This window comes from Primulina tabacum, chromosome 4 (genome assembly GCF_025594145.1).
Source record: "Primulina tabacum isolate GXHZ01 chromosome 4, ASM2559414v2, whole genome shotgun sequence".
NCBI classification, from domain to species: domain Eukaryota; kingdom Viridiplantae; phylum Streptophyta; class Magnoliopsida; order Lamiales; family Gesneriaceae; genus Primulina; species Primulina tabacum.
In genome coordinates, this window is record NC_134553.1 from 13,235,470 (window position 1) to 13,247,914 (window position 12,445).

Consider the following 12,445-nt stretch of genomic DNA (forward strand, 5'->3'; position numbering starts at 1 on the left):
TTTCTGGATTATTTTCGAGTTCACATGTACGAGAAGAACGAGGCATAAAAGAAAATAAAATAACTAAGCTCAAAAGAAACTAACCTTGCACCGTTCCCCGGCAACGGCGCAAAAATTTGGTATGCTGTCATTGTGCCACCAAACTTAAATTCCTATTCATTAAATAAAATTAGTGTAATGGTGAGCATGGTCGAATCCATAGGGAACGTGGGATAATTTATTTCGATAATAAAAACAAACAAAAGGGGAGATTTTTGGATATGAATTTAATAAAATACTAAATTAAATTTATCCAAGAAAGGAAAATAATAAATTAAAATGATAATTAATCAACTCGAATAAAATGAAGAATTTAATATGAGAAAGATCTGATTTAAGGGAGTTCTACTATTTAATTATATCACTGTTCATCGACAAGCAAATAATTTATTTAAGTTGTTCCAAGCAATTAACCTTACAATTATAGGGATAGCCGCTAAAATTCTTGTGTTTTCCTAGATTAATTGACCGAACCCAGTATCTCTTCAAAACTTATCAATAACCAACTGGGCACGATAGCGTTCCATATTAATTAACGATAGATTTTAGATATGTGAAAACATTTAATCCTGAAATCTAACAACCGAGATAGTTACAATTGATAAATCCAGTTTTGTTGATTTATTTAGATTAAATATATTATGATAGCACAACACATCTAATTTATGCTACTCGTGTACCAATCATTCATGAGAATTACTGATCACTGAATTCATGGTTAGCAGTAGAAAATCATATATCGAATTAAATTGTCAGATTAATCGATATACAATATTCATATAACTAAATCATAAATCGACAAATACTTGAAATAACAAGAATATTAAATCTAAGAACGAATACCTCACAGTAATAAATTAAACAGTAAAAATAACCCTTAAACCAGAATCAAATTAGCCAAGCATGGCTCTGTTTACAATCTCCATAAAAATAAATAAAGAAAAGAGAAGTACTAGAATTGTTGGAGAAGAGGTTTTGAGAATTCTTTTCTTGTTCAACCTTACTGTTCTCGTGAATAGTGATTGGAGAGAAACAAAATCCTTGCTGCCGCCTATTGTTTATTCCTTTGATTGGTGGGAGGAAATTGTGTGTTATAATTGGAGAATATTGGGAGATTTTTATCTTGACTCTGCCGCCTCTTTCCTCCACGTGAGATTGTGGTTTTTTTTTTATTTTCTGAAGATTTTGTTTGTTACACAAAATCTTATCTTGCCATTTAGGCAGCCAAAAAGTAGTCGTAAGGCGTGATCACACCTTATGCAAAAACCACTTCTGAATTTTCATGTTCAAGTCTTCCACTAAGATCATATCGGCAACTTGAATTGTGATATAAAATCACCTATTGTATCCCAGATTAATCGCATTAACAAAAAACTTCATCCTACAATAAAATCACACAAAATTGTGTCAATTAAGTACGTTGAAAGTGGTAACAATGATAGATATGACAACAAAAAAATGCAACTATTATGAGCCTATCACTGTGTCATGGTGAATGTCGTCTTGATAGGTAGAAAATGCGCTAATTTCTTGAGACGATCAACTATCACCCATATAGCATTAAATCCCTTGATAGTCCTCGGCAATCCCACAACGAAGTCTATTGTAATATTTTCTCATTTCCACTCAGGAATAGGAAGTGGCTTAAGCTTCTCCGCTGGCCTCTGATGCTCTGCTTTGACTTGTTACCATGTCAAACACTCGGATACAAATTGCAGGATATCTCTCTTCATGCCTGGCCACCAATATAACAAGTGCAAATCTTTGTACATCTTCGTGCTTCCCGGATGAATGGAATATGGCGTGTCATGTGCTTTCTTCATTATGAGCTCCCTCAAAGAATCGTCACTAGGAACCCATAAATGATCTCGATAACGAACTATACCATCCACCTCAGAATATAACTTCCAGCCCTTTGGTTCATCTCTCAATCTCCACTTTTGCAATTGATCATCAGTAGACTGTCCCTCACGGAATCTGTCTCTCACTGTCAAGGTGGCAAGATTAGGGACCTCGCCCCTAGCATACACTGTAAGCTCAAACCGCTGTATCTCGGACTGCAACGGTTTTTGAAGTAATAAATGAGTAATAACTGCTGCTTTTTGACTCAATGTGTTTGCCACTACATTAGCTTTTTCCGGATGATACTAATCTCACAATCATAGTATTTCACTAATTCAAGACATTGTTGTTGTCTCATATTCAACTCTTTTTGGGTGAAAAAGTATTTCAAACTTTTATGGTCGGTGAAAAATCTTGCACTTCTCCCCAAATAAGTAATGTCTCCAAATTTTCAATGCAAATACTACCGCTGCAAGCTCAAGATCATGAGTGGGGTAGTTTTTCTGGTGAACTTTCAACAGTCTCGACGCATAGGCTTTAACTCAGGTCATTTTGCATCAGAACTGCACCAAAATTTAGAAGCGTCGGTATACAAAACATACTCTCATTGCCTTGATGGCATAGCTAACACTGGTGCTGAAATCAAAGTTTGCTTCAACTTGTCAAAACTATCTTGGCATTCAGATCCCCATATAAACTTTACATTCTTCTTTGTCAAGGAGGTCAAAGGTAGTGCAATAGATGAGAATCCCTGAATAAATTTTTGATAATAGCCAGCTAGTCCCAAGAAACTACGAATCTCAGTTAAGCTCTTCGGTACTGGCCACTCTCTCACCGCATCTACTTTACTCGGATCAACTTCCACTCCATCTCTAGAAATGATGTGGCCTAAGAATGCCACTCTCTCAAGCCAAAACTCGCACTTGCTGAATTTTGCAAACAATTTTCTATCTTGCAGTAGTTGCAGTGCTGTCCTCAAATGTTGATTGTGTTCCTCTCTGCTCTTGGATAAGATCAATATCATCAATGAACACAATCACGAATTGTTCTAGATACGGCTGAAATACGCGATTCATGAGATCCTTGAAGATTGCTGGCGCATTGGTCAGACCGAATGGCATGACCGTAAATTCATAATGCCCATAACGAGTTCTGAGCGTTATCTTATGAACATCCGACTCTTTCACTTTAAACTGATGGTATCCAGAACGAAGATCTATCTTCAAGAATATCGATGCTCCTTGCAATTGATCAAATAAATTTTCAATTCTTGGTAGATGATATTTATTCTTGATAGTGACTCTATTCAGCTCTCAATGGTCAATACAGAATCACATACTACCATTCTTCTTTTTCACAAACATTACTGGCGTGCCCCACGGAGAGTAACTAGGGCGGATAAAACCCTTGTCTAGCAATTCTTGGATTTGATCTTTTAATTCTTTCATTTCAGCGGGTGCTAGACGATAAGGTGCTTTAGAAATAGGTATTGTGCCCGGCATCAACTCAGTAGAAAATTCCACCTCACGGTCGGGTGGAATGCTAGAAACGTTCTCGGGAAAGACACTAGGAAAGTCTCTGACAACATCAACATCCTCTAACTTTTGACTGCTAGGAGCATGTGTTGTAGTGACACATGCTAGAAAAGCTTGACATCCTCGTCTCATAAGTTTCCTCGCACATAGACAAGAGATAATGTGCGGTATTTGCTTGTTCCTAGCCGCCTCAAAGACAAAAGATTCTCCATTAGGCGGTCGAATAGACACTGTTCTCTGACAAAAATCTATCGAAGCTCCATTCGCTGATAACCAATCCATACCGAGTATGATGTCAAATTCAGGCATAGGGAGCACAATAAGATCTGTCCGAACCATATCTTTAAATAAACGAAGCTCCAAATTCTTCACAATACTAGTTGTGATCATTTGGTCACCGGAAGGAATAGAAACCTTGAAACCCAATCTCATATACTCAGGAATAATATTCAGTCGCTTAACGAAAGTCTCGGATATGAAAGAGTGTGTATCTCCCGAATCTAGCTGGTGCATAGGTAGCTACTCCTAGAATGAATATCCTCCCTTTGGCGAAAACGTTTTAGATTATTCGTGTTGAAGCTTAAGGAATTTGTACCGTTTATTTCCCAAAATTTCATGAAGTAAATTGAATGGATCCTATTGTTCCTAGAAAAAGTCATAGTATCCCCCTTAATTTTTGATTAATTGCCATTTGACCCTTCAATTCTTCAAAATTTACATTTTAGTACCCATAATTTTTTGAAAATTGCAAATTGACCCCTTAAATTTTTGAAATTTACAATTTTGGTCCTTAAGTTTTCGGTAATTGCATTTCGATTCCTGAACTTTTCGTGAATTTTATTTAGTCCTTAAACTTTCGAAAATATAATTTAGCCCCTGATTTTGGTTAATTGCATTTCGGTCTTCATATTTTCGAGTTTTTTGCATTTTGGTCCTTCAATTTTCGAGAATTTGTATAATTTCCCCAAAATTTCGGAAATTGAATATTAGACCCTCAAAATTTCGAAAAATCCTATTATGGCCCTTGATTTTGATCTTTTCAATTTTTGTCCATGAAACTTTTATTTGGAATTATTATATCATTCACATAAATTAAGGTACAAAAATCAATACAAATTTCTATGTTTTCTAAAACCATTTTTATCTAAGGTGGAGCATACAATCTAATTCCATTAGGTTATCCTTATTCCCAAATCAATTCTAATAACCAATTTAACATTTCATGCAATAAAAGCAACATATAAACGTTAAATAACTAGGTTACCGGTGATAAGGGTTGTGTCAGCCTCTTCGGCATGCATAACATAAGCTCTCCCCACAGTAGGTGCTATCTTCTTTGGGCAATCAGCAGCCTTGTACCCTTCTTCCTTGCATATGAAGCACTTAGTAGTTCCCCACACGCACTGTTCATAATATAGGCGATTGCACTTCTTGCACGGTGGTCCCTCTGTAGGTTTCGGTGCTCCAGGTTTTGGTGGCTCTGATGGTCCTGGCTTCTTTACTTGACCTTGGGGGCTTTGGTGGCCCCCTTAAGGCCTAGGAGGTCTCGTGTACGGCTTTTTATTTGGCTGAGAATTATTTTGGTGTTGTTGTCTTATGCGCTGCATCTCAAAGTCGATGTTCTTCAAAGATTGCTCAGATTGAAATGCATAAGTAGTAGCAGCAGCATAATCCAAGGGACGCATCATCATCACGTTGTGTCATATGGTAGGTCATAGACCATCTAGGAAGTGTCTAAGCTTCTCCGCAACATCCCTCACAATAAGGGGTACAAAGTGGAAACCCCTATCAAATTTCCTCACAAATTCAGCAACAGAAGTGTCTCCCTAACGGAGAGTCATATATTCCCTCTTCAATCGCCCTCGCACATCAGCAGTAAAATACTTCTATAGAAAATCTCCTTGAATGTAGCCCAAGTAAGTGTATCAAGATTAATACCCTGCTCAGCTCCTTCACATCATAAAGAAGTGTCGTCCCTAAACATGTAAGTAGCACACCTCACACGATCAGCATCCCCCATGTTCAAATAGCGAAAATACACCTCAAGTGCTCGAATCCATGCCTCGCAGCAAACGGGTCTGTGGTGCCAGAAAATTCCTTCGGCCCTGTTGGAACATTTCATGTTCGTAATATTTATTTTGATGTTAACAAAACTTGTTATTGTGTTTCTAACATATTTACTCAAGTGTGAAGTTATTAAAAGAATATGCAAGCTGAAACTGAATTCTGCAGAAACTGAATTTCTAGCAAGCTTTGGTATTTTGATGATATCTCTACACTGGATGATTTCAAATGACAATCCACCAAATTTTTTGATTAGAAATCTCAATTTGAAACAAGTCATATTTCACGTCAGTTGGAAAAATTTGGATGTTATCAAGGTCTAGCTGATCGCTCAATTATCGAACTGATTGCACGAAAACAACAATCGGTTAGGAATGAGCAGTTGCAGAACGTTGGCCATACCTCTCAGCTCAGTTATTAGAATAAAGCGATTCAATATGCATTGGAAAGATAAGACAATGATCTACAAATCGTCTTCAGAATTCAAAGTCTGAATCGAAGCTTAAGATGCTGATAAATGACGATGAAGCTATTGGTTCTGCACAAACTGAAATCAGCTAGGTTGATTTCAACTGACTAACTGAACTGAAACTAAACAAGACCAATTGAAGACCAGTTGAACTGAACCAGCTGAAACTGAACCAGACCAGCTGAAACTGAACGAGACCAGCTGAAGACCAGTTGAACCAGCTGCTGACCAGTTGAACTGAACGACCAGTTGAACTGAACGACCAGTTGAGTTGACCAGTCGGGAAAATGTAAAGCAAGGGGAATTTGACCGTTTTCAGAAACTGTACAGAAACATTCTGAACGGTCATATTCTTGTATCTAACGTATATATCATTGTTGGAGCCTATAAATACAACATCTAGAAGATCAAACAAGAGCTTTTGAAGGGGATTCAAAGCATGGGCAGTTAGCATGAAGAAATCAGCTAGTTGAGAACACAAGCCCTTGTGTGAGGATAAATTTGAGATGTACACTGTAAAGGATAAATTTCTCACACACAATCACTCACACATATACAAGAGAGTTTAACTTCAAATATCAGTTGAGTGAGTCTTGCACAAAGACACTAAACTTGTGTATGTAGTCTTTGCATATGAGACATTAAACAATATGCTGATTGTGAGGTACTGCCTACAATCTTTAGTGCTAGGAGTTCAGTTAGGCAGTAGCGTAAGTCTAGCTGAATGGGTTTGTACAAAGAGTTTTATAAATCAAAGTCTTCTAGTGAATCCTTCCCAAGGGGAAGGGAAGAAGGGGTGACGTATGAGCATTTGAAGTCTCCGAACATCCATAAACAAATTCGTTTCTATTTGTTTATTGCATTTACTTATCATTTCCATTATTTCAAGGATGCATTGTTGAAATATTTTATGTGTTCTTCAAATACAAAATTATTGCATATCAATTGTTTGATAAAATGCTTCAACCAAATTATTTTTTACTCATTCAACTTGCATATATTTTAAATTCTTTATAAAATATTTAATCGGTTTCTATGAAGGATTATTTCGAGTGTCTTCGGCATGGTTTGAAAATCAAACTCGGTTTAATTCATGGGTATTCAATATTTCAAGAACCGAGCAATTATAGCTCAACTGATTTACCCCTTAATCGATCATGTCAGGCCTTAGCCTCCGGAACTGATCATAAATATCATGTTGTGGCCTAGGAGTCTGCTGTAAGTGCTGCTCGAAGAAACGAGCCATACCCTCCAATGCACGAGTAGCAGCATCCCCATTAGGAGGCGGGGGTGCATTAACATGACGATCCTCGGTAGTCTCAGTCTGCCTATCAGTACTAGGTGCACGTCTAGGAGGCATTATATCTGAACGTTTTCCAAATTCTAACGTAACCAACATGCATTTAAATCTGAGTTTTCTAATCATGCATCGTATCCTAATTCACTTTAGCAATTTTAAGCATATAAAACATATATTCTCGTAAAGCTATTAAACATGCGACATAGACATATATTTCACGTAATCATGCAGTTAACACCATAAATATTCATATAAAGCATGTAAACTTACAAATTTGAGGCTTGACGACTGAGCTTCCCGGCACTGATGGTGGCACAAACCTTTACTAGGAACATTGCTCTGATACAAACTGAAACGTCCACTACTCGTTTTCTTAAAAAATAGTAATTTTTTTTCCTTCTACTAATCGGCCGAAATACATATATATATTTATAAAATATTTTTCATCATTTTAAAAATAAAACATCCAACAATATTTGAAAATCAAAGGAAATAGTTTAAATCATAAAGTCGTCAATCGTTTGCAAACCCTAACTTAGAAAATTGCTAAAACTAACAACCTCTGAAAAACCACTCAAAATCATAATAAAAGTCATAAAAATATCTTTAATATAATCCTAAACATCATAATTCATAATCATAAGTCTAGTGCGGAAAACTAGCGTTGGTCTTCAGGTTATGTGCACCTTCAGTCCAGTCAGATCAACCATCAAGACCTCCATTATCATTATCATCAAACTCACCTGCATCAATCACACCTATTGAGTCTATAGACTTATCAAACCATATTCTTGATAACAAGTAATACATATACAGATCAAATGCAACAATGAAAATACTTGTACGTAAAATAACATTTTCATAATGATTCATAAACATAACCATAGCCATTTTCATATACATTTTCATAACACATATTCACATGTTCATCATATTCATATACGCGTTCCATTTTCCTTTTGTTGAATTCAGATCGTTAATTGTGAATTTCGTATTCGTATTGGCGCGATGGATCCATCTACATGTGACCACAGTACTGGGGGGCGGGGACATCAGCGACACTCTCACCCGTCAACTAAACCTTGGCCTTACGTATTAAAATATCATCGTATCATCGTATTAGTCACAATTACTCCACTTCCTTCTACATTCGTATTTTCATCACTTATAAAATTTAAACATGCATATAACGTTTTTCTTTTAAACCAATCATGCAACATGTCTTTTAACGTTATCGTTCATCATAAAAGTCAATAAACATGCAAAAAAATCATATTAACACATAAAACAGCATCCAGGACACTGTCATGACATTTACTAATTTTCGGGTGTAAAATTACTGTTTTACCTCTAGACGTAAAATTCCTCGAATTTGACTTTTTCTTAATTTCATTGACTCTAGAACATCCCACATAATTATTTAAGCTTAAATTAAATTTATCATAATTTTATTTAGCTTAAATTATAAGCTTTTTAATTATTCATAAATTATTAATTCTTAATGCGTTTTAATCCCGAATTAAACCTAACTTTAATATAAAATTCCCAATTTAAAAACATAGACTTTTTATATAGATGGATCCATCAAACCCCTAATTTATGCATGTTTAATTTTTATATAGTGATGAAAACACGAAATGTTGAAGAAAGTGAAGTAATTGTGACTAATACGATGATACGTAAGGCCAATGCTCAATTGACGGATGAGAGTGTCGCTGATGTCCCCGCTGTACAATACTGTGGTTACATGTAGATGGATCCATTGAACCCCTAATAACGATCCGAATTCAACGAAAAAGGAATACGTATACGTGTATGATGAATATGAATATGTTTATGATGACATGAATATGAATATGTTTATGTTGATCTGAAAAATGTTTAAGTTTATGCATGATTATGAAAATGTTATTTTACATAAAAATATTTTCACTATTGCATGTGATCTATATACATATTTTTTGTTATCAAGAATATGGTGTGTTGAGTCTTTAGACTCATTAGGTGTGATCAATGTAGGTGAATATGATAATAAATGAAAATGGAGGTCTTGATGGTTGATCTAACTGGACTGAAGGTGCACATAATCCGAGGACCAGCGCTAGTTTTTCGCAGTAGACTTATGATGTGTGATTTTAAGTTTATGTTAAAGATTTATTTTTCCGACTTTTATTATGTTTGAGGGATTTTTGAGAGGTTGTTAGTTTTAGCAATTTTGCTAAGTTAGGATATGCAAACGTTTGACGATTTTACATTTTGAAATATTTACGTTAATTTTCAATTATAGTTGGTTGTTTTATTTTTAAAATAGTGCAATATATATATATATATATACATGTGTTCGGCTAATTATTGTGAGGGTTTTTTTAAAAAAATAAAAAAAATTCTAGTACTTTTTAAGAAAACGAGTAGTGGACTTTTCAGTTGGTATCAGAGCAATGTTCATGTAAAGAGTTGTGCCACCATCAGTGCCGGGAAGCTCAGTCGTCAAGCCTCAATTTGTAAGTTTATATGTTTTATATGATTTTTGTAATGTTACCTGCATGATTACATGAATTACATGTTTACGTCACATGTTTAGTAGCTTTTCGAGAATATATGTTTATATGCTTAAATTTCTCAAAATGGATTAGAATATGTTGCATGATTAGAAAACTTAGATTTAAATGCATGTTGGTTACGTTGAAAACGTTCAGATATAATGCCTCCTAGACGTGCACCTATTGCCGATGGACAAGCCGATAATGTTGAGGATGGTCATGTTAATGCACACATGCCTCCTAATGGGGATGCTGCTACGCGTGCACTGGACGGCATGGCACATTTGTTTGAGCATTTTCAGCAGGCTAATAGGCCACAGCACAATGGTTATGATCAGTTCTGGAGGCTAGCGCCAAAGGAATTTTCTGGCACCACCGACCCATTTGCTGCTGAGGCTTGGATTCGAGCACTTGAGGTGCACTTTCGCTGTTTGGATATGGGAGATGCTGATCGCGTGAGGTGTGCCACTTATATGTTTAGGGATGATGCTTCTTTATGGTGGGAAGAAGTTGATCATGGTTTTAATCTCGTTACTCTTACTTGGGCTCGATTCAAGGAAATATTTTATGAGAAGTACTTCACTGCTGACGTCCGAGGACGATTGAAGAGGGAATTTATGACTCTCCTTCAGGGAGATACTTCTGTGGCTGAGTTTGTGAGGAAGTTTGATAGGGGTTGTCACTTTGTACCCCTTATTGCTAGGGACGTTGCTGAGAATATGAGGCACTTTCTAGATGGTCTACCACCTGATATTCATCGTGACGTGATGATGATACGTCCCTTAGATTATGCTGCTGCCACTGCCTATGCATTTCAAGCCGAGCAAGCTTTGAAAGAGATTGATTTTGACATGCAGCGCAAAAGAAAACAACACCAACAGAACAATCAGACGAATAAGAAGCCATACATGGGGCCTCCTAGACCTCAAGGGCAGCAAAAGCCCCAAGGTCAAGTCAAGAAGCAAGGACCGCCAAAGCCACCACTCCCTGGAGCACCAAAGCCTGCAGAGAGGCAACCATGCAAGTAGTGCAATCGCTTACACTATGGTAAGTGCATGTGGGGATCTTTTAGATGCTTCATATGCAAGGAAGAGGGGCATAAGGCTGCCGATTGCCCGAAGAAGAATACACCTACTGTGGGCAGAGCTTATGTCATGCATGCGAAGGAATCCGAGGAGGAGCCAGACACGACTCTTATCACCGATAACCTAGTTATTTAACATTTTTACATTGCTTTTATTGAATGAAATGTTAAATTGGTTATTAGAATTGAATTGGGATCAAAATAACCTAGTGAAAATTAGGTTGCATGCTCTACCTTAGTTGGAATTAAAGAATGATTTTAGAAACCATAGAAATTGGTATTGATTTTTGTGCCTTAATTTATGAAAAGGATGTAATAATTTCAAATAAAAATTTATGGCAAAAAATTGAGAAAAATCATAACCAAGGCAAGATTAGGAAGTTACAAAATTTTTGAGGGACTATTGTGCAAATATCGAAAAGTTTGGGTCAAAAATGCAAATTTTCGAAAATATAAGGACCAAAATGCAATTAACCGAAATCTAGGGGGCTAAATTGTGATTTTCGAAATTTTAAGGACCAAAATGAAATTTCAAAAATTCAGGGACCGAAATGCAATTTCCATAATATAAGGACCAAAAGTGTAATTTTCGAAATTTAAGGGACCAAAATCGTAAATTCCGAAAATTTTAAGGGACAATTTGCAATTTTGGAAAAAAAATTAGGGGACTACAATGCAAATTTTCAAGAATTGAAGGGTCAAACTACAATTAATCAGGAATTATAAGGGGGGTAATTTTGAATTTTCCTAGAAACAATAGGGTCCAATTAATCATCTTCTTGAAATGTTTGGGAAATTAATAGTACAAATTTCTTAAGCTTCAACAAGAATAATCTATAATGTTTTCGACACGGGGAGGATATTCATTCTAGGGTTAGTCACCTATGCATTGCTGGATTCGGGAGCTACACACTCTTTCATATCCGAGACTTTCGTTAAGCGACTGAATATTATTCCTGAGGATATGGTATTGGGTTTCAAAGTTTCTATTACTTCCGGTGACCAAATGATCACGTCTACTATTGTGAACAATCTGGAGCTTCGTTTATTTAAAGATGTGGTTCGGGCAGATTTTATCGTACTCCCTGTGCCTGAATTTGACATCATACTTGATATGGATTGGTTATCAGCGAATGGAGCTTCGATAGATTTTCGTCGGAGATCAGTGTCAATTCGACCACCTATTGAGAATCTTATGTCTTTAAGGCGGCGAGGAACAAACAAATGCCGCACATTATCTCTTGTCTGTGTGCGAGAAAGCTTATGAGACAAGGATGTCAAGCTTTTCTAGCATGTGTCACTACCGCACATGCTCCTGTCAATCAGAAGTTAGAGGATGTCGAGATTGTCAGAGACTTTCCTAGTGTCTTTCCTGAGGATGTTTCTGGCATTCCACCTGATCGTGAGGTAGAATTTCTATTGAGTTGATGTCGGGCATGGTACCTATATCTAAAGCACCTTATCGTCTAGCACCCGCCGAAATGAAAAAAATTAAAAGATCAAAATTTAAGAATTGCTAGATAAGGTTTTTATTCGCCCTAGTTATTCTCCATGGGGCGCACCAGTATTATT

General features: G+C 36.4%; 1 protein-coding gene across 1 annotated transcript; it reads left to right on the forward strand.

The window, feature by feature from the left end:
* Window positions 1–9,950: 9,950 nt before the first annotated feature.
* On the forward strand, window positions 9,951–11,009 carry LOC142541845 (uncharacterized). The gene is made up of 3 exons (XM_075648299.1): window positions 9,951–10,363; window positions 10,493–10,720; window positions 10,862–11,009. The coding sequence occupies exons 1-3, from the start codon at window positions 9,951–9,953 to the stop codon at window positions 11,007–11,009; spliced, it is 789 nt and encodes a 262-aa protein (XP_075504414.1).
* Window positions 11,010–12,445: the final 1,436 nt, after the last annotated feature.

Coding starts and splice junctions, on each gene's coding strand:
- LOC142541845 (XM_075648299.1), top strand. CDS start 9,951: ATGCCTCCTAGACGTGCACCTATTGCCGATGGACAAGCCGATAATGTT. Junction 10,364..10,492: donor AAGGAAATATTTTATGAGAA/GTACTTCACTGC, acceptor CCTTATTGCTAG/GGACGTTGCTGAGAATATGA. Junction 10,721..10,861: donor GGGCCTCCTAGACCTCAAGG/GCAGCAAAAGCC, acceptor GGGATCTTTTAG/ATGCTTCATATGCAAGGAAG.